General features: G+C 34.0%; 1 protein-coding gene across 2 annotated transcripts in view; it reads left to right on the top strand.

Annotated features, from left to right (window-relative positions):
* The window catches only part of LOC138694470 (ciliary microtubule inner protein 2B-like), a 164,583-nt gene extending 144,589 nt beyond the window's left edge, over positions 1-19,994 (top strand). For both annotated transcript variants that reach the window (XM_069818227.1, XM_069818217.1), the window contains exons 2-5: positions 4,126-4,201; positions 13,608-13,767; positions 14,356-14,574; positions 17,168-19,994. In XM_069818227.1, the coding sequence (XP_069674328.1) occupies positions 4,126-4,201; positions 13,608-13,767; positions 14,356-14,574; positions 17,168-17,394 (682 nt within the window). In that variant the 3' untranslated portion in view covers positions 17,395-19,994. The remainder of the gene's footprint in view (positions 1-4,125; positions 4,202-13,607; positions 13,768-14,355; positions 14,575-17,167) is intronic.
* The last annotated feature ends 1,927 nt before the right edge of the window (positions 19,995-21,921 follow it).

The following is a 21,921-nucleotide window of genomic DNA, read 5'->3' as shown; positions in this document are numbered from 1 at the left end:
TTAATAAGGTCTATAACTTATTCTTTTTCTACTCCTGCGTCTCTATTAATTCTATACTTCACTTTGGTTCCATCTAGACTTCAATATGGATTTGTAGCCTGGAATTCCACTACTTCAACTGATTCGGTGAAGTTGGAAAATATTCAAAGAAAATTTATTGCCTTATGTGCTCTTCGATTTATACCCAGTTTCTCTGACTTTAATTGTGAGAATACCTGTAAATATTTTAACTGTTGTAGCCGTTATTCTAGACGTCAAAATCTTGATTATAAATTTTTTTGCAAAATTATCAAGGGTGATATTGACTGTGAGTCTATCATAAACAATGTCAACCTTCGTATTCCCATATAGGGTTTAAGATTTCAAAAACATTTTTACAACAGAAATTCAAAATCTCTTTCTCCAGTCTGTAGATACATAAAATATACCAATTTGCATGGGAACAATTTAGGTCCTTTTAAAGTATAGTTTCGTTTATTAGTAATTGCTGTCCTTATTCTCAATTTTATTTATGTATGCTTTTCTTGATTTAAGATATTATTTTATTTATTCTTGAACCTTTGTATCTCCTGTTTATGTATTGTGCTGAACTATAATTGACCTCTGGATGTTGTTCAGCACACAAATATTATTAATAGATATTATTATTATTATTATTATTATTATTATTATTATTATTATTATTATTATTATTATTATTATTATTGAGGCAATGGCTTGGTCACAACTTTGCTCTATGTGGAAACCATTTGAAGACAATATTACAAAAACAACCCTTGTCAAAATTGCTATTTTTCAGAAGAACAATACAAATAAATAGAACAACACATGCCAGCTGTTTCCGTACAACTGGCGTTTATCCTTGTGGTTATTGCACCTAACATGTATAATTTTTGGAGACTATAAACATTTAAAATAGTAGCAAATGTGTCCTTAACTCAATTTCATTAAAAATGACTAGGGCTGTTTTTGTAATAATGTCTTCATTTTCTTTGGTTCCAGTCCCGATTCGGACAAGCGTGTTAGTCGATTGACAGTGTTGAGTTTCTTGAAGATGTTCACTTAGGCACTTTTATTTTCCGTGTTAATTTTCCGATATTTGATTTCTATATTTTCAGAATGAATTTTCTTTAATATGAATTAATGTCTCCCACTAGTATTTATTTTACTAATAAGTTTTATTAAGAGGACAAAACTACTTAAACATGGACTGATTAATCCTGCATATTACCGTTATGCTGTGGTTCACAGTTTCGAAATGCAACTTAATTATCTGTACAGTACTTGCTATTTCGTTATTATTTTGAAAGTATGAAAAGTACAACTTTGATAAATGCTGTGTTATCTCCTGTGCCAGACAAAATTTCACCATGCATTAAACGATTTCGTTCTTTTTTTCGCTCAGCGTTGCTATGTTTCTAATATCTGTCATTTGAGAAACTTTCACAGTCATACTATAGCGGATAAAACCACAGATTAAGTTACAAGTATTTAAATTGAACGTAAGCTCAATAGATATCTTGAATTGCATAGTATGTTATAACTGGAATTTGGAAAATTCAGGTGGTCCAAATTTTGTTTCTGAATCTGTACATATTTCATCACGGTTCCGGACAATTGGCCACAGAAAACTGGCAACTGGGACAATTGGCCACAGAAAATTGGTAATAGGGACAATTCGCCACAGATAGACAATTCGCCACAAATAGATAATTCGCCACAAATAGACAATTTGCCACAGATAGACAATTTGCCACAAATAGACAATTAGCCACAGATAGACAATTTTCCACACTGCGGTACAAAGATAAATCCAAGACTTCCAGAAGCTCTATATTATGCGAATGGATACAGAGATTAATAAATTGTAAATTCCGCTAAGTATGTGAATTGCTATGTACAGTACGTGTAAATTTGGCTTCAAAAATGTCCTGCTATTTTGTGGCCTACAGCTCTCAAGTACCGGATGACGGTGCCTTCTGCCTTGTACCGCTGGTATTATTCAACTATACGTGATTCCTTTGCAGAATGATTCTTATGTTCAGACGGTTCTTTGACGACACTGCTTCCATCTTCTGATAACGTGACTGTTGCACTACACCCGCCACGCATGTCACAGCGCCAAACAACTCCATTCTTCCAATGACGATGCACAAAGGCGGGAGTGCCGCAGGGCTCCGTATTAGGACCACTACTTTTCTCTATCTACATTAATGACGTGTCAAAGAACTTACAGTATTGCCGATACCACCTCTATGCCGACGACCTACAACTTTACATACATTCCAGACCCAATACGATCAATGAATCGATTGACAAGTTAAATTGTGACCTAGCCACTGTCTCCACTTGGGCGGCCAATTTCGGACTCGCACTTAATCCAAGTAAGACTCAAGCCATAATTATTGGACATAAGCGTTTAGTTAACTCCCTTAATAACAGTAATCTTTCAGTTGTTACACTTAACAACACGCTAATCCCTTATTCATCTGTCGTAAAAATTCTTGGCTTCTTTTTTGATAATAATGTAAGTTGGAATTTTCAAGTTAAAGAAACGATAAAAAAAATCTGTTCCTCCATTCACTCTTTGAGTCGCTTGAGAAACTTCTTGCCCCAGCAACTAAAACTTACCCTAGTACAAACCCTAGTAATGCCGCACTTCGATTATTGTGACGTTTTGTTAAGTGACCTAAGTTCTGAACTGTCAGTCAAGTTACAGCGAGCTCAGAATATGTGCGTCAGATACGTGTGCAACATCCGACGATATGATCACATATCACCGTCCTTCGCAAGTCTCTCGTGGCTCCGACTTAAAGAACGCAGAACTTTACACTCTTTGCCTTTACTCTTTCGAATTCTGCACACATCAACACCAAATTACCTTTCGTCTCGTTTCTCTTATCTATACTCTAACCACGACGTAAATACCAGATCACTTATCTGTGGCACGCTAAGTATACCTCTTCATAGAACATCTTGTTATTCCTCATCTTTTACAATATCCATCTCGAGTCAATGGAATTCCTTGCCACAAAGTATTAGGGGCTGCAAGACAACAAACACCTTTAAGAACAGCTTAAAAGATAACCTTATTAGCATTTCACTCCAATCATACTGATTTAAACTATCACTGACTACACTGTTACTTTTTTCTTTAGACATCATCCTGATTGAGCTGTATTTTCAAAATTGTCTCATAATAATCTCTTTCTATTATCTAATATCATTTGAAATATATTAACATTCCATGCATTTTAGTTTAATTCTGCTTCACAGCTTATTTCAGTGTTTAATTAATAGTTCATAGTATTTTGTTGTTTAATTCGTAAATAACTCTTGTATACATGTAACTCTCATCTAAATCAAATTGTTGAATTCTTTGTAAGTTCATGCATATGTATATACACTTTTTGCTGGTTGAGTGAAAGAGAAGGCCTTACGGCCTTAACTCTGCCAGCTAAAATAAATTATTATTATTATTATTATTATTATTATTATTATTATTATTATTATTATTATTATTATTTTCTCTAAGTCTCGTGTACATGTAACCAAAATAAATTAATTTGTCAGAGCCTCTTCCTGATTTTGTGAAGCGAATTTCTTCCGCCATAGTTCTGAATTAGTTTTACAGCTCCTGGATTTGTCTTGTGTTACCATAGGAATATATTATAAATTGTTGCGAATTTGAGCATTACCTTCATATATTACAAGTTGTAGCGAATTTAGTGTATGGCAGATTGCCTTTCACACGAATTTTAATGTGTGGCTAATTGCCTTTGATACGAATTTCAATTATGTGGCAAGTTGCCTCTGTGGCTAATTTTCTGTGGCGAGTTGTCCCCAAGCCATTTCATCACACGAAGCGTCGTAACTATTATGAAATGAGTTTTCTATTAATTCTGCTTTATAATTCAGTAAAAAATTACGCTTTTGATTTTCTTGCGAACGGAGTCAGATCAAGATAGTACCGGTACACTCTCGTTCTTTTCATTTACACAAGAATTCCCACAAAACGTATAAATCCGCTAGCGCCTACACGCAGAATTTTATTTTAATCTCGCACAGGTGGCGTATTTTAACGAAGTTGTAACCTAAAGTAAAATGTCTCATTCTCTGTTTCAGGTACACCGGGCACTGTCCTACTCTCAAATTTCGATTCGGCAAACCCTACGGAGCCAATACGAAGGACATCATCAAGGTAATTTTTGGCAAGTTTCAATTCGAAACCTAGCTCAGAGATTTTCTTTCTGAGTAGGCCTACTTTTCAATATGAAAATATATGGACAGATGATTTTAACATCATATACGAAGGACGACAATTTATACTAGGGCGAGTCTGATTTAAGCCGTTCATTTTTATTTAAACAGTCCAAATATCAGCCTAGACATGTGGGAGGTATTCAGTGGTTTCGCAGGCGGAATCAGGGGTATGTAGCATTCATGCGAATGTCTTTATATGATAATTTTATGTTAAACATGTGCAGTAAATTTGTTAATTATTGAATATCTTTCGGCTTTCGAAAGTTTCCTATAATCGCGTGTGGATAGTCTTTCATTACGTAATTTGATCTTCTTCTAATCCCGATATTGTATGTTCAGTAGTTTTTATGTCATATTCATTCTGTAACTCGTTATTACTGTAGATTAGTTGCATTAATGTAATATTTTCTTGTAGTTGTATTGTATTTATGGTGGTGTGGAAGAGAAGGCCTGATGGCCTTGACTCCACCAGAGTAAATAAATAAATAAATAAATAATAATAATAATAATATTTCTTAATGCGTAAGTATTCTCCAATCCCTCAAATTAATTTGTTTTGTTTCATTCGGAATAAATAACAGATATAATAAAAAAAGTATCTTCAAAGAACAGACAACGTAGAGTTTTAACAGGTCAAGAAGAATGTTGGATTCAGACTACGACAGACCACATGGTCTACGAAATATCAGATCGACAAAACCCATCATGAAGTGGGACCATATTCACGAATTCTGCTTGCTGAAATATGTTATATTCAATTCTTTCCTCTATATATTTCACCTCTGCTCACCTCAAGGGTTTGAGATTCGAAACGTGAATGATTATTATCAAAGGCAGGGTTCGAGTTTTTACAGGTACTTTCCTTTTTGAAGTAATTTTAAGTAGAACATTCTACATTATCTTCGTCATCAACATTATTGTCATTGCTTCCTTCTCCATCTTCAACATTATCGTCTTTGTTACCATCGTCACCTTCAACATTATCTTTGTTGCTGTCACCGTCACCATGTTTTGTCGTTGCTTCGATTCTTGTATCACCGTCAATGGCATCGCTATTTCCAACATATACCAAATCCTTTTCATTTTATTTCATTTTTGTCTGTTTCGAATACAAAATCCATTGAGTTCACACCAATGTTCTTAAATGGCTCTGTATTCCTATATTCTATTAATTAATTTTAAACCCCTCAATTTATGTTATTGCTATTGAATCCGTGTACTATGATGTGTGTCCATGAATGGATTTTCCATTAAAATGTAAACTCACACACATAGGCACACGGGTGTGTTCATAAAATAACGAGGCACAGGAATGTTTCTATTTTGGTCATTGTTCAGGACAACAACCGAAGTAAATAAGCTGATGTACGAGTTGAAACGATACAGGTGTGGTCAATTTCCATTGCGTAGTTATCAATTAATTAACTTTAATCACCAGAACTCCTTTTGTCCGTGTTTCCTGTCGTAGCGTTCACTGTTTGTGGCCTATTGTTTGTTGGGTCGAAGCGGAAAATGACAGATGTAGGTAAGGGGCAAACAACTTTCCAAACTTCTTTCTTAATTCACTCGGAAAAAATATATATCCATTATCAGTTTCTGAAGTAGAATGTGGGCCAATGGCTTGCTTAGGTCATAAGGTAGGCGCGTTTGCTTGCTGATCTGAGACTGCGCTCATTCGATTCCCACTTGTGCTGATTTTCTGGTTGGGTTTTTTCAAGGTTCTCCACAACTGTAAGGTGAATGCTAGGTAATTTCATGGTGAATTTTCGGTCTCGCTGCGTCAAATGCCACCTCGTCTTCACCAATTCCATCGACGTTAAACAACCTAATAGTTATATTATATTATTTATATTATATTTACATCGGTACATTAAATATAATATATAATATAATATAATATAATATAATATAATATAATATAATATAATATATACGATATGCGTAAATCACAATGCGTAAATCACTTTGTGATTTAAGACGGCGCTTATTCCGTCGGATCCCAGCCAATCAGTCACTCATAACGAGTGCACCTCCGCACATATGTGGACATTAGTCCTACGTTCATAGACATAGCGAACGATACTACCTACCTAGACTTTATAGAGCCTTCACTTCCTAAGGCGTAAGCAAAGAGGAGTCGTTACGCCGAAAATAACAGCGACGCGACTATATATGTGAGCATTCACAATTAATTTTCACGTTCTCGTTCCCGGGCTCCGGCAAGCTTCTCGTTAATTGTGAATGTTCACATTTAAATTAATGTATTTTAACAATATTTCCGTTGTCGTTCTCGTTGTCGTTTCCGTTCCCGGTTTATTGTGGACCAGCCTTTAGTTCGATTTAAGCAAAAAGGCAGTAAAGTATCATAATTATGTTTCTTTTAGATTCGATAATTACGTCATTAACCCTTGCTAATAATGTAGAAATATCCAGAATTTCTTTATGACAACTCGAGTACTTCTCTTGTAAGTATAAAAGCTATCTTGGAAATCACATATTAGGTATGTATGTATTAAGTTATCTTCTGTAACCTATTTATTAAAAAAATTGATGAACATTGTTAGTTTTGAATATGTTCGAAATGCATATTTTGCTTTTTTTCAAATTGTATTCAGATATGGACTTATTTTGTGGGGAAATTCTAGTGATATTACAGACATTTTATTAATTCAAAATAAAGTTATTAGAATACTGACAGCTTCAACTAGTAGAACACTGTAGACCTCTGTTCTTACAGACAGGTATTCAGACCGTCATAAATCTGTACATATATGATGTTCTAGTGTTTATGAAAGAACATGTGCAGGATTTTAATATGAGAAGTGAGATACACAATCATACAACGAGGAATAAGCAAATATTAGATTATCCACTTTGTAGACTTAGTGTGACAAAAAATACTATAAGTAGGTTGGAAACAAATTATTTAATAAGCTCCCTATAAACATTCGACTTCTTCCTGTTGAAAGTTATAAAACAAAATTGTACAGTTGGTTAATTAAAAACCCACTTTACTCAATAAATGAGTTCTTTGAAATTGACATACATTTTTAAACAGTGCAGTTTTAAATGTTATGTTTGTTGTTTCTTAATTTTTTTAATAATGAGATTTTAAATGAAACCTAGTGGTAAATTAATTTACATTTAAATTTCAATGTATTAATGAACACAGCAAATTGCACTACCTTATGTTGCATTTTTAAAGTTTATTATTAACCTCTGTTGTATTATTCTTAACTAGTTATTAAACATAATGACAATTAGTACTTGATACTGTCTTTTATCTAGTAAATATAATACTTTTAACTTTATATTATGTAATTTAATAAATATCTACATTGTTTTAATAATTAAATTTTTATTTTGTATATCTATGAAATGTATTGCAGTAAGATTGTAACATTTGACAATGTCTATAGTGAAGTTTTTCATTCAATGACAATAAAGATTATTATTATTATTATTATTATTATTATTATTATTATTATTATTATTATTATTATTATTATTATTATTATAAGTGGTAAGGTACAATAAGCATTAGAAGTGACGGTGTTAGCCATCGTGCCATTTCTCGTGTAACCCGTACCCTCTACTTCACCCCAGACTGTTTTGAATTGCAGATAGGCTAATAGACGAAAAAAGGGGGAGGTGCAGTGTGTTGGTGGGATGATAGAGGAAAATGGTAGTATCTCGAGAAAAACAGTTTGCAACGTCTTTTTTGGCCACCACAAATTTCGGGAATCGATCCTGGTCCTCCTGGATAGAAGACCAGCGCTCATTCCGTACTCCGTTACTCCTTAGAATTCGTGAATTCGATACTGGGAGGTGAGCCATCCTGCTTTAACCATGACAGAGCTAGGTTCCAATCCCAGACGGGTACCTGACACCCCAAGCCCTTCTTATATTAGTATTGGAAAGCCGTACGTCTACATATAGTTCTGACCTTCCAAACATTCTGTTACTGCAGAAAAAGGCAGTTCGTATTATAACAATGTCACCACCAAGACTATCATGTAGATCTCTTTTCAAAAATGAAAAGATTATGACAGTCTACAATCTATATATTTTTGAACTTTTGATGTATGTAAACAAGAATATTACTAATTATACAAATATAGTAGGTCTGCATCGCTATGAAACAAGAAATAATGATCAATTAAATGTACCACATGTCAGGTTGCAAAAAACACAAGTTATGTAATTACTGCAATAAAAGTATATAATAAGATACCTACAAATATAAAGGCACTTAATGAAACACAATTTAAATTTCAGATTAAGAGATGGCTACAAAATAATCCCTTTTATAATATGAATGAATTTTTTGAAAATGATGTAGTATTTTAGTTAAATTTTATTATTTTTTACTCTTTTAATATTTTAAATATTGACACATTGTTTTTTATATTATCACATTGACGAGGCCTCTTGTATTCTTGTACCTTCAGGCAAATAAAGAATATGAATATATGAATACACTCTAAGCTTCACTTCAGATTATTTTTAATTATTGCAGATAATAGACGAAAGAGTTGGAGGTGGAGAGTATTGGTGGAATGATAGAGAGAAGTGAGAGTATCTCGAGAAAAAACAGTTTGCAACGTCTGCTTTGTATACCACAAATTTTGGGAATCGATCCCGGTCCTCCTGGATGGAAGACTAGCGCTCATTCCATACTCCGTTACTTCTTAGATCACGTGGCTACGGCAGCACGGGGATGAAGTAAGATTAGAATCGTTAGCAAATTGTATTACATAATAGGCGGAATTTTAATGTGATGATGACTTTAGCAAATCTAATTCCATTGAGGCAGTTGAAAATTCACCCCTGCATTTTACAGGGAACTTTGTTTGATGCTATATAGTGGATTATTCGCTTCATATTTCTCTTTTTAAACTACACGAGACTTCGGCCCGCCCTCTAGATCATAAAGGAAATTAAACGCACGCTCCAAACAACTTCGAAATTGGAGCATCTGTTCTAATGACTTTTATGGGCGGTCTATTGACAACAGCGCATGGAAGAGTTCCAACAAACGTGTGAATCCTATAATATTTTCCTCTTTCTTCTGTAATTACTAGTTATGATTCTTTCTCTTTCCACCCGCATATCGGAGCTTTACATGTTACAGTTAACTCAGATGTGAATACAAAAGTGGCTTTAGGTAATTTCTCCTAATAAAATATAATTACTTATGCGAAAGAATTTATTCTGTTGTCTGCAGTTATTCTGACGTCTTTGTTGCTCAACTTCGTAAGTTTGGCTGACAGAGCAGTGTGTGTTCATTCATTCATTCATTCATTCATTCATTCATTCATTCATTCATTCATTCATTCACATTTTTCTACCCTTCACTGCAAACTCAGAATTCTACAATCTTCCCTGTTTTCCGCCTTCCACTTAGTCTCCATCCATACACCTTAATGTTGTCTATCATCTGATATCATCTTCTGCCCCGAACTCTTCTCCAGTTCACCATTCCTTCCAGTGTATCCTTCAGTAAGTAGTTTCTCTTTACCGCTAATATGTTTTCGCGGGATATCAGCCGAGTTAAGATTTTGGAATGCTCCAAGCTTTCGACTGCTATCTCTACAGCCATCTTCAGGGAAGTGATGTCCGAACAGAAAGTCTGTTCGGACATCACTTCCCTGAAGATGGCTGCAGAGATAGCAGTCGAAAGCTTGGAGCATTCCAAAATCTTAACTCGGCTGATATCCCGTGAAAACATATTAGCGAACCAACGCCGAGAAAGCCTCAAATCATACAGTTTCTTTTTAGCCAGTTAGTCAGCCAATTCATTTTCCTGTTTCTGATCAGTTTCGGCATTGTTCTTTCTTCATCCACTCTTTCCAACACAGCTTCGTTTCTTATTCTGTCTGTCAATTTCACACGCTCCACTCTTCTCTATATTCACATTTCAAATGCTTCTAGTCGTTACTCTTCACATCGTCGTAATGTCCATGTTTCTGTCCCATACAATGCCATACTCCACTCAAAGCACTTCACTAGTGTCTTTCTTAGTTCTTTTTTTCAGATGCACAGAAAGTGCAAAGCTTCCTTTGCAATTGATATTCTCCTTTTGACTTCCCGGCAGTAGCTCATGTTACTACAGTATTTTATCTTAATTTCATCAATGAACACCACAATGCATGTAACTAACCGAAAGCTGTTTATCAATATTATTACGATAGACTGAGCATCTTTATTTTTTACTTGGTTATTTAACGACGCTGTATCAACTACAGGTTATTCAGCGTCGATGAGATTGGTGATGGTGAAATGATATTTGGCGAGATGAGGCCGAGGATTCGCCATAGATTACCTGAAATTTGCCTTACGGTTGGGGAAAACCTCGTAAAAACCCAACCAGGTAATCAGCTCAAGCGAAATCGAACCCGCGCCCCAGAACAACTCCAGTTCGGTAGGCAAGCGCCTTAGCCGACAGAGCTGCATCTTTATTGACCCCACTCATGTTTCTAACCCCGTCATAAGCCTGCCCTCCCAAAATTTGCCAACGGTAGTTGTAGTCTAATGCCAGCATCACAAATGAGTAATGCTATGGCTTCACCAGGGGATAAAACAATTTATAAAATCCAACAATGCAAGATTGGTGTGCACTACCCTATTCAAATCAGCGTGCCTCCAATTCAAAAGGTATTTTTCATCTTTTTACTGAGTAATTGTATTCTTAATATTGTAGTTGTAATTTACTGGTACAGGGGAAGAGAAGGCCTGATGGCCTTATCTCTACCAGGTTAAATAAATAAATAAATAAATAATTTCCCCTCAGAACTGTTTTTCGGAAAATTATAGCAGGTGGGGGGACGGATCTCCTTGTCCCCCCCCCCCCAGCACACGTCCATTCCATAAGCAATTACTACAATTCTTCGGAGTCTGTACTACGGCTTGTCTTCATAATTATGGCATCAAGTTTTGCTAGTAGAGTATTAATTTATTATTTATACAGGGTGGAAGTGAAATAACCCTGCAGCTTTTCAGAACGAATAGTTCATGTTGTATGTAATAAAAAGTGTAATACTATATTGGTTGAAAGTTCATAGTTTTCTCAGAAAAAAAATTTTTCTTTCCCCCAAATGTTTCATACTACTGAAAAAGTATTAAAATTAAAAAAAAGCAGAAAGATTACCCAACTGAATTGTTGTTTAAACATTTCAGTTTTCAGCATTAAACAAATGTATTATTTTATTTTATTAAAATATTTTCTTAGAAATTTTAATGATTTTGAAAGGTATATACATAAATATAGAATTAAAAATATTAATTATCTGCGTTTGTGAGAACCAAAATGTAAAACCAATGCAGCTTTTTATCATAGCATGAGTCAAGGTCCCAGATTATTAAACAAATGTTATTTCAATAATATTTCAACCACGAATCCTCTCCAAATTAATAAAAAAATAATAATAAAAAAATTGTATTGGATTTATAGTTTGGTTTTAAACATATTGAACACTATATAATCTGTATTAACTCTCAATTTTAATTTTATTTTTATCTGTATTGGAATCCCTTCCTGAGCACCAGTCTTGCTCATTCAGGAGTGGCCTGGTTTATCTTTCATTGTATTTATTAATTTGTATTCATTTCAAACTTACTAGCAATAAAAATAAATAAATAAATAAATAAATAAATAAATAAATAAATAAATAAATAAATAAATAAATAAATAAATAAATAAATAAATAAATAAATAAATAAATAAGTAAATAAATAAATAAATAAAGTAGGATCGTGTTTTTAGTCCAAATCAGTAGAAAATATAATAAAGAATCATTTATTCCTCCGGCGTATTTACATAGCGTGGACGGTTTTCTTGTAAATTTAATTTAAAAACCAATAATTTAAAGCCACTGAACGATGCGAAATAGATTGAAACATTGCAGTCATAGAGGGAGAGGTTCACCTAGCGCAGTCTTGTCAAGGTCAGTGGCCACTACGAGAGGATTGAGGCTCGCGTGGCAATCGTAACAGCTGTCTTTTATAAAAATAATCTCCTACGAACTATAACCTTTGGATACTTACATACGGTACAGCTTTCTTACGTTAAATGTTAAATGTATGATACTACACGTAAAATATAATATGTTCGTATTGAAATAGATCCATACAAGCTCTTTATTCCGAAACTGTAGACTAATATTAAACTTTCTTATTGTAAAATAATATAAATAGTTAATTACATAATATATTATTTTCCTCCCTCACGTAATGAATAATGCATTCAAAACTATTGATATTTTTAACATTTTTAAATATGGAAAACAGATTTATAAACATTTTAAATCATTGAAATTACATTATCTCACACTTCAAATATTGCACAAGAAAATATCTATTTCGTTCGTATTGTACAGCACGTAATCGTTCTTGAAAAAAACACTTTTTGGTATTCACATTATCAAGATTGTACTTCTTGCTTCCACTAGAAAACTGTATTATGGACCAATATTACAATAATGATACACATTTTTTAAAAAATGTAAACTCAATAGTAAAAGAAAAATAAAACAACTTTTTATCTCCTAAAAGAGACTACAGCCAATGCTTTTAGTAAGTTTACTATGACAAGAGACTATACTAGTTTTTTTGAAATATGGGACATGACAGTTAAGCGGCCGAGTTTGAAACTACAGTGCCATGTTGCCAATATGGACTACCACGCTGCCAGCTGCTGGAAGCTAGCAATTGTCGATGGTTGACGTTAAAACATTCATTGACAATTGACGCGAAGGTAAGAAAACAATACAAAAATCGACAGAGCCAAAGACGAAACGTACCAATGCTAACATTGTGTTCACAATAAATGTCGCCAAGAGAGCTATTAAGCACTCGCCACGTGGGAATGGTAAGTTTGGCAACTCAACCGTTGTTACCATAGCAACAGACCTACCACGCTATGTGACATTCGGTTGTTTTTCCGATCGCAACGCTCCTGTCATGTCCCATCTTTAAAAAAAAAAACAAGTATAGCAACTAACTAAAGCAATCGAACTCTCAGCTGTGCTGTCAATCACCTGGCTACTGTAGAAAAATCGAACCACGGCTATGGCAAATGCCATTTATGTCTCATTTTGACATTCCTGACCTAGGGGGACAGATCTTAGTTCGTTGACCTCTTATATTACGAGAAAAAAGAGCAGTGTGTTAGCGGCGATGTTGCCGGATTGCTGAAACTTCCTACTTAATTTTCTAATTAACTGTGCACTTAATCACAAAATATAATATAGGTTTTCTATTCATTTAAATGTACCCTGTCATCCCTTGCAATCTGCAGAGTTATTTCACTTCCACTCTGTATATTATATGTTTCTTGTTTCCAGGAACTGAGCGTTAAAGATCTATCAGTTCACCATGAGCCATACAGACAAAACGACCCGAACAAAGTGGTGCTTAAGCCGATAGTGCGTAAAGAAGGACAGAATGAAAATCCAGTGACGCCGTTTAAGCACAGAACACGAAGATACGTCCTGGGATACACAGGTATGATTACAGGATAAAATTAGGACTTTAGTTTCAGTGTATTAATTTACTTCCTTCAAGCAAATACTTTGCAATTTCAGTATATACGGTGGAGGTATATGGTCAGATTGCATTTTTTCGGAACCATAAATTTTGATGTCAATTTCTCGATAAGTTCCCTTTCTATGGCCGCTGTAGTCATACGAGGGGCAGGACTGAGCCAGTCACCTACTATCTACAGAGCGGTTAGTAGCGTTCAGGGCTGTCAGAATGAGGCTATTACTCTACCAGAATAAATAAATGAATAAATAAATAAATAAATAAATAAATAAGCAAGCGAATAAGCGAATAAGCAAATAAGCAAATAAGCAAATAAGCAAACAAGCAAACAATTAATTAAACAATTAAACAAATAATTAAATAAGTAAATATCCTATCTTTAAAAAGAAAAAAAAAAAGAAATATGTGAGATAAGATATCACACAGTTGAAATCTCCAATTTTTTATTTGATTTCATCGCCATGGAAGCTTAAAATCTCGTAGGGTTTTAGTTATTATTTATGTTGGGTTGAACAGGAAATATGTAAGCTATGTGTTGATTGTCTGCAGGTTATATCCCAGGGATGAATTTCCGATATGGTAAATCATTCCAAAGGTCAGCTGACGACAGTGTGATGGAGTTCAGCCGCAGAATGTCGCAGGAACAAGTACGAAGAGAAAAGGACCGTGGCCACAGATCGCAGTCAGCTCCTAAGATGCCTTCAATCCGCTCAAGAGACGAAGTGAAGAAGACGTTACATCATTATCATGATCGACACAAATATGGCGGTATGTTTATGTTGTTTATAACTGAACACCGTTTCCTCTTCCACGTTTATTTGTTCCTACATCACATTCACGCCCTACTCCACGTTCACTTCTTTCTCCTTCACAGCCGCCGCTTCCTCTCCCATATTCCTTTGCTCCTACTTCATATTCACTCCCTCCTCCACGTTCACTTCTTTCTCCTTCACAGCCGTCTCTTCCTCTTTCATGTTCATTTGCTCATTTGCTGCTACTTCATATTCACTTCCTCCTCCACGTTCACTTCGTTTTCCTTCACGCCCGCCTCTTCCTCTACCATATTCATTTTTCCCTACTTCATATTCACTCCCTTCTTCACGTCCACTTCTTTTTCCTTAACGCCCGCCTCTTCCTCTACCATGTTTATTTGCTCCTACTTCACATTCACTCCCTTCTTCACGTCCACTTCTTTTTCCTTAACGCCCGCCTCTTCCTCTACCATGTTTATTTGCTCCTACTTCACATTCACTCCCTTCTTCACGTTCACTTCTTTTTCCTTAACGCCCGCTTCTTCCTCTACCATGTTCATTTGCTCCTACTTCATAATTCACTTCCTCCTCTACGTTTACTTCTTTCTCCTTCACGCCTGCCGCTTCCTCTTCCATGTTTATTTGCTCCTACTTCACATTCACTCCCTTCTTCACGTTCACTTCTTTTTTCTTAACGCTCGCCTTTTCCTCTACCATGTTCATTTGGTCCTACTTCATAATTCACTTCCTCCTCCACGTTCACTTTTTTCTCCTTCACAGCCGCCGTTTCCTCTCCCATGTTCCTTTGCTCCTACTTCACATTCACTCCCTTCTTCACGTTCACTTCTTTTTCCTTAACGCCCGCCTCTTCCTCTACCATATTCATTTGCTCCTACTTCATAATTCACTTCCTCCTCCACGTTGACTTCTTTCTCCTTCACACCCGCCTCTTCCTCTTCCATGTTTATTTGCTGCTACTTCACATTCACTTCCTCTTCCATGTTCACTTCTTTCTCCTTCATGCCCGCCTCTTCCTGTTCATTTGCTCCTACTTCACACTTCTTCCTCCTCCATGTTCACTTCTTTTTCCTTCAAGCCAACCTCTTCTTTTTCCATGTTTATTTGCTCCTACTTCACATTCACTCCCTCCACCACGTTCACTTCTTTCTCCTTCACGCTCGCCTCTTCCTCTTCCTCTTCCTCTTCCTCTTCCATGTTTATTTGCTCCTACTTCATATTTACTTCCTCCTCCACGTTGATTTCTTTCTCCTTCACACCCGTCTCTTTCTCTTCCATGTTCATTTGCTGCTACTTCACATTCACTTCTTTTTCCTTCACGCCCGCCTCTTCCTCTTCCCTGTTCATTTGCTCCTACTTCACATTCACTTTCTTCTCTCCTACGTCCTTCCCTTTGAATTCCATATCTACCTCTTCACCATCAGAGTAGATGTAAAATGTATTAAATACTTACTTACTTACTGGCTTTTAAGGAACCCGGAGGTTCATTGCCGCCCTCACATAAGCCCGCCATTGGTCCCTATCCTGAGCAAGATTAATCCGGTCTCTACCATCATATCCCACCTCCCTCAAATTCATTTTAATATTATCTTCCCATCTACGTCTCGGCCTCCCCAAAGGTCTTTTTCCCTCCGGCCTCCCAACTAACACTCTATATGCATTTCTGGATTCGCCCATACGTGCTACATGACCTGCCCATCTCAAACGTCTGGATTTTATGTTCCTAATTATGTCAGATGAAGTATACAATGCGTGCAGCTCTGCGTTGTGTAACTTTCTCCATTCTCCTGTAACTTCATCCCTCTTAGCCCCAAATATTTTTCTAAGAACCTTATTCTCAATTTTCATTTTTTTTTAGATCCTGTAAGAATTTTAATTTCGCCTGTTTCCTTCTATTTACTACAATGGAACAATCTTCATCAAACCATGGTTTCTTTTTCTTAGTTTCATGATAACCTATGCTCAGCTCAGCTGCAATTTTGATATTATCTCGGATATTGTCCCACACGCTATTAACATCTAACTCTTCTTCAGCTTCGTCAGCAGTTGCTAAAGCAGCAAACCTATTTGAAATTTCAACCTGATAACGTTGGTTAGTTTCCTCGTCCTTTAATTTCAGAATATTGAATCTACTAATATTAGCTTGTTGCTCTACTCGCTTGGCTACTGATAGTCTTTCTCTTAATTCTCCAATTACCAAATAATGGTCAGAATTACAGTCTGCCCCCCTGAAAGTTCGAATGTCTACCATACTAGTATGTCTTCTTTTATCTATCAAGATGTGATCTATCTGGTTATGTGTCATTCCGTCTGGAGAAGTCCACGTATATTTATGTATATCCTTATGGGGGAATGTTGTACTCTTGACAATTAAATTTTTTGATGTGGCAAAGTTGACTAAGGCCTATTAATTATTTCATAACTGTTCTAAGAATTAAAAGTTTGATTTGAAAATATCAATAAAAGAATTTACGTTAATTGGAAAAATAATATTATGTTCCAGAGAACTGCGTTTTTCCATAGTGTGCTCCGACTTGTAGTTCTCAATAGAATAATTTATATTAATTATAAACATGCTACGTATGTTTCAGAGAATCACATCTCTCCTGAGTGTCCTCCGATTGCAGGATACACTGGACATATCCCCCGAGTGCGTGGCACAGAGGTATCCCTCAGCCAGCGCTACAATACTGCAGCGAGGAAAGGCTTGTCTTTATTGCGCGAGGAAAGAAAACGCAGGAACGAAATGGAAGAAGCTACTCTTGCAGTACGCAGGGCCCTTCATCAAGACAATAGATACACAACTCCAGCCATGTAGTGAGCAGGAGGGAAGCAGGACATTGTGCCTTCCCTCCTTCCTGAAGAGATCGTGTGCTTGTGCAAGATATTGTTCAAGATTTGAGTTCAAAATAACAATTTTAGTTTATATCTTAAATATATAAGCCAAATAGTCAATGTGATAGTAATGCACCTATCACTCCATACAGCTGAAGAGAAATTGCAGTTAACTGGAGTTCGTACAGTTCTGAATGTGTACTTGAAGATATGACATTATGAGTTGTTCTGTACCTTGCCCTTGCAAAACAAATACATGGTCCTTTAGACATGTTAAAAAAATTAAGATAATTTCCAAAATCTATACATTATTTAATTTGAGTTAATTCTAGTTTGTATATTATATATTGTTGTAATATTCAAATGCTTTCTTCATATCTGTAAATATGTTAGTTTCATACATTTTAGTCATTACTCTTATTTATAAAAGCCTAATATTCTTTTCTTAGATATTGCTATGATATTCCTCTTTAAAATATGCAGAATATAACGTACCGGTATCAGTACATTGGATTTCAGTTTGATTTTTTCTACTTTGAGGTTAGGGTACCATTACATTTCCTTCCTAATACGTCGCCATTTCATTACTGTTAATCTCCTTTTACTCTTATGTGTAGTTTTCAATATGAACATTTTATTTTTCGATAACGATACCAAATCATATTCAATTCGAAGCAGAAATTATAATCTTCATAAGCTGTAATCTTGTCTATCCTCAGCATCTTCTGGTATAGCAAATAGTACAGTAAGAGTAATAATATGGATGTGTCCTAAATATTGAATCTTTCACGCAAAATGGTACAATAATTGTTTAGTTGTGTATGTATAAAAACATTATAGATTATGTGACTTTATTGTAGATTAATATATTCAGTACCTACTCATAAAATTTTAAGATGGCGTTTCAGCAATAATAAGGGTAACTACAACGACTTCAAGTAAATAGAATGTTTTAATCTAATACGGTTTATACCGCTTATTTTCTACCCTCTTCCTTATTTTTGTTACTTTGGAAACTCGCTTTTTTTAAGTAATTGATGAAATTTATTCATACATACTCAAATTCTTTTATTACCCAAAATTTAGTTTCTACAGGACCATTGTATACAATATTAAGGCAAGGATATACTTATATGCATGTAGTTACATAAATTTGAATATGTATTTTATATTTTGTTAAGGTTACGTTTATAAATCTATGACACTTTTCGAGCAAACAATATTTCTTACTGCCAAGATCCAGCGAGGGATATGAAAGGCACAGAAAAAAATCAGAATGTTCTTATAATATACTTAGAAGTACCGGTAGCAATAAAGAAAGAATTCTTCATCTGAATTTTTAATTTTAAAGTATCATAAGATAGTGATTTTGTGGGGACCATTGTAAAAATCAGATGCAAGAAATACAATCAAATGTACATAAACACGTAGCTGTTGCAGAATCTATGTGTTATTGAAAGGCTTATAACACATTTGTGATTCACCGTGATAAATGACAGGAACAAAATGAAGATTATGATTACATTCAGAATATAATGCCGCAAAGGAAGAGAGGTATTTTCAGACTAGAATCTTAAGGTATTATCTTTATTACATGTACAAAGAAATCACACAGTGATAGTCGAAATGGTTGCAATAATAATATAACTGTCACTCATGTAAAGCACAAGTTTTGATCTGTGCTAAAGCTTTTCTAATTATAAGTTATTAGGTAAAATAATAATTGTTTTATGGAATATAATTTTGTGTACAGAATTTCGTAATATAATTATTTATATGTAAAATAATGTATTATTGTACTTTTTACATTTACGTGATTGGCGTTTGTTTGTTCTGTAATAAATGGCTTTAAAATTTTATTAATCTTAACAGTACAAAATAGAATTATAGTTGAAATGTATCTACAAAATGTGAAAGATAGAGCTTCTTCAACGGAAAATTTTCTTCTTTGTATGATTTACTGATTTATAATTGCGGCGTATAGCATTCTGAATGTAATATTTGAATAGCCCGATGAAAAAGAATTAATACCTTCTTAACCTCAATACCTCGATATGTATTTTACTTAAGTATGGGTAATAATTAAATTAAATATTTTGTAACCAATAATGTGTATCCCTTGTCTAAAAAGATAGCTTTTACATCATAGTATAAACTTACTTGAAACCAGAAGTGTACTAGAATTCAGTTGCAATAAATGTAACAAATCAAAATATTACGTACCGGTAAATATTGATGTTAAGATACGACTAGGTATTAATCATAAAATATGGGTACTGTCAAGAAGAAATTGTAAGTAATTGTAATTATGTTATAATATAAATATGAAATATAATTTCTGCAACATGTTAGAGACATCGTTTTCCCCCGTTTTACATCAGCAGATTTTGTTACGTATATCATTTAACATAAATAGTCACTTACTGCAATAAATTCTGCTGTAGATTCAAATGAGGGAACAGTCTTTAAGGATCTTACCAAAGTTTGTTAAAATTTTGGATTAAGTTCCGTTTATTCAACTCATTTATATGGCAATAAATGAAATGTATTAAAAGAGAGGAAATAAAATATCTGTATATAATCCATGCTATTTATTTAAATTTAATTATGAATATTACTCAGTGCTTAAAATTTTATTTTATTGTTTCTGTATTTAAAAAAAAACTGTATGTGATAACCAAGAAATTTTATACATCTTGATTACACAACTTTTAACACTACACATTTTATTTATTTCAAATATACAGAATAAAGAAATATAATTACAAAACAAACAAAGAGAAATACAAATAAAATAATACAAGCAATATGAAAAGAAGATACAGTAGTATTAACAAAATTTGAGACCGAATGAGCAGCGCTCGTGCTCGGTCGCAGTTCAGATATAATATTAAAATAAATAATAATAATAATAATATAAATATATAAGTAAAATAAAATAGGAACTAAAATATAATTACAGCGGCAATGGAATTATATAATATAATATTAACACTATAGAAGAATAATATCGTACGTGAAAAGTAGGACTAATATATATTTCAAAATTATAGAATACAAATATAATATAGGTTGATTAATTCATACACATAGGCTATAAATTTATGTAATCAAATTGAAGATATTAACACGTTTCTAATTTTCTTGTTATATGTTAGTGGGTTACATGTTAGAAGTTCTGGGTGTAATTTAGTTAAAGCATTGTACAACCGAGGGCCAAAATTTATGCTATGCTTTAGACCAGCAGATGTGAGACATTTAGGTTCTACTAATGTTGAATTAATATTTCGTCTTGTGTCATAATTGTGTGTCTGTAATACAAACTTATTACGATTTTTATGATAAAATTTTAACAGCGTATATTTATAAATTTGTTCAATATTAAATACATTAAATTCAGAATAAATTAATTTAGTTGGATAATCGAAACGTTTCTTCAAACAAATTTTAATTATTCGTTTTTGTAGTAAATTTAACGGACTAAGATTAATTTTTGTACTTCCACCCCAAACATCCAACCAAAAAGCCACAAACTAAACACACTAGAACAATATGAAATATACAGACACACAAAAACACACCCCAATGAAATTCTCAACACACAACTCAATTTCAGAACACACACACTCTTTGACTCTACATTACACCACATGAACACACCCTCACAGGAAACAAAACAAGAGGCGCCAAGACCAACAACGACCAGTTCTGAGGATGACCCATAAAAGATCGAAATATGTAAACCAGGTACGACAGAATTTAACACAAGATAGTCATATAACACATATTCCGAAGGAACTTTAATTCCACGTCATTCACTACTATATGTTGAGTAAGTCATAATACATTTCGTAGTTTATGATTGAACCTTTAAAAGCGGAAACGCCATTTTCGTTTCGAATGACAACTTCTTGTACTTGAAATATAACACCTGCTGACTGTAAAACATCTCTCAGACTAACAAGATTGTATTCACGGCCATTTTATTGTTTCAGATAAAACGCCACGCAGTAAACTGGGTATTAAAAGAAAACCTGTTGACACGGACGCAATCAGGGAAGCTGTAGAAGCTGCTAATGCCCCATTTGACTAAAGAATTTCCTTGCGAGAGGCTTGTAAGGTACCGGTATATATTTTTATTTTTATTTATTTATTTATTATTTTGCTAATAATTGTAACATAAAATATAATATATACAGAAAAACTTTAGCTCGCCCCTGAAAGAGTAGAACTCGTGCTTAGGGACGGATTCCTGAATTGAAATTAATAATTATACAATACAATTTGCCTTATGTCTACTGTGCAATTATAGTATATAAATTTAAATTTACAATTTTCCAATTTTTATAAAATCCATACATAACTTTTTAAATTTAATACTAGAACTATTAGAATTGACAAGATTAGGATATTTAAATATAGATTTGTTATATATTCTTGGGCCTAAATTACTACTATGATTAAATACTGTAACAGTGTTGCATTTTGGTTCAAACAATCTTAAAGAATT

Source organism: Periplaneta americana, chromosome 1, assembly GCF_040183065.1.
Source record: "Periplaneta americana isolate PAMFEO1 chromosome 1, P.americana_PAMFEO1_priV1, whole genome shotgun sequence".
Taxonomy (NCBI): domain Eukaryota; kingdom Metazoa; phylum Arthropoda; class Insecta; order Blattodea; family Blattidae; genus Periplaneta; species Periplaneta americana.
The sequence above is the reverse complement of the archived record's forward strand: the minus strand, read 5'-3'. Positions and strand labels throughout refer to the sequence as shown.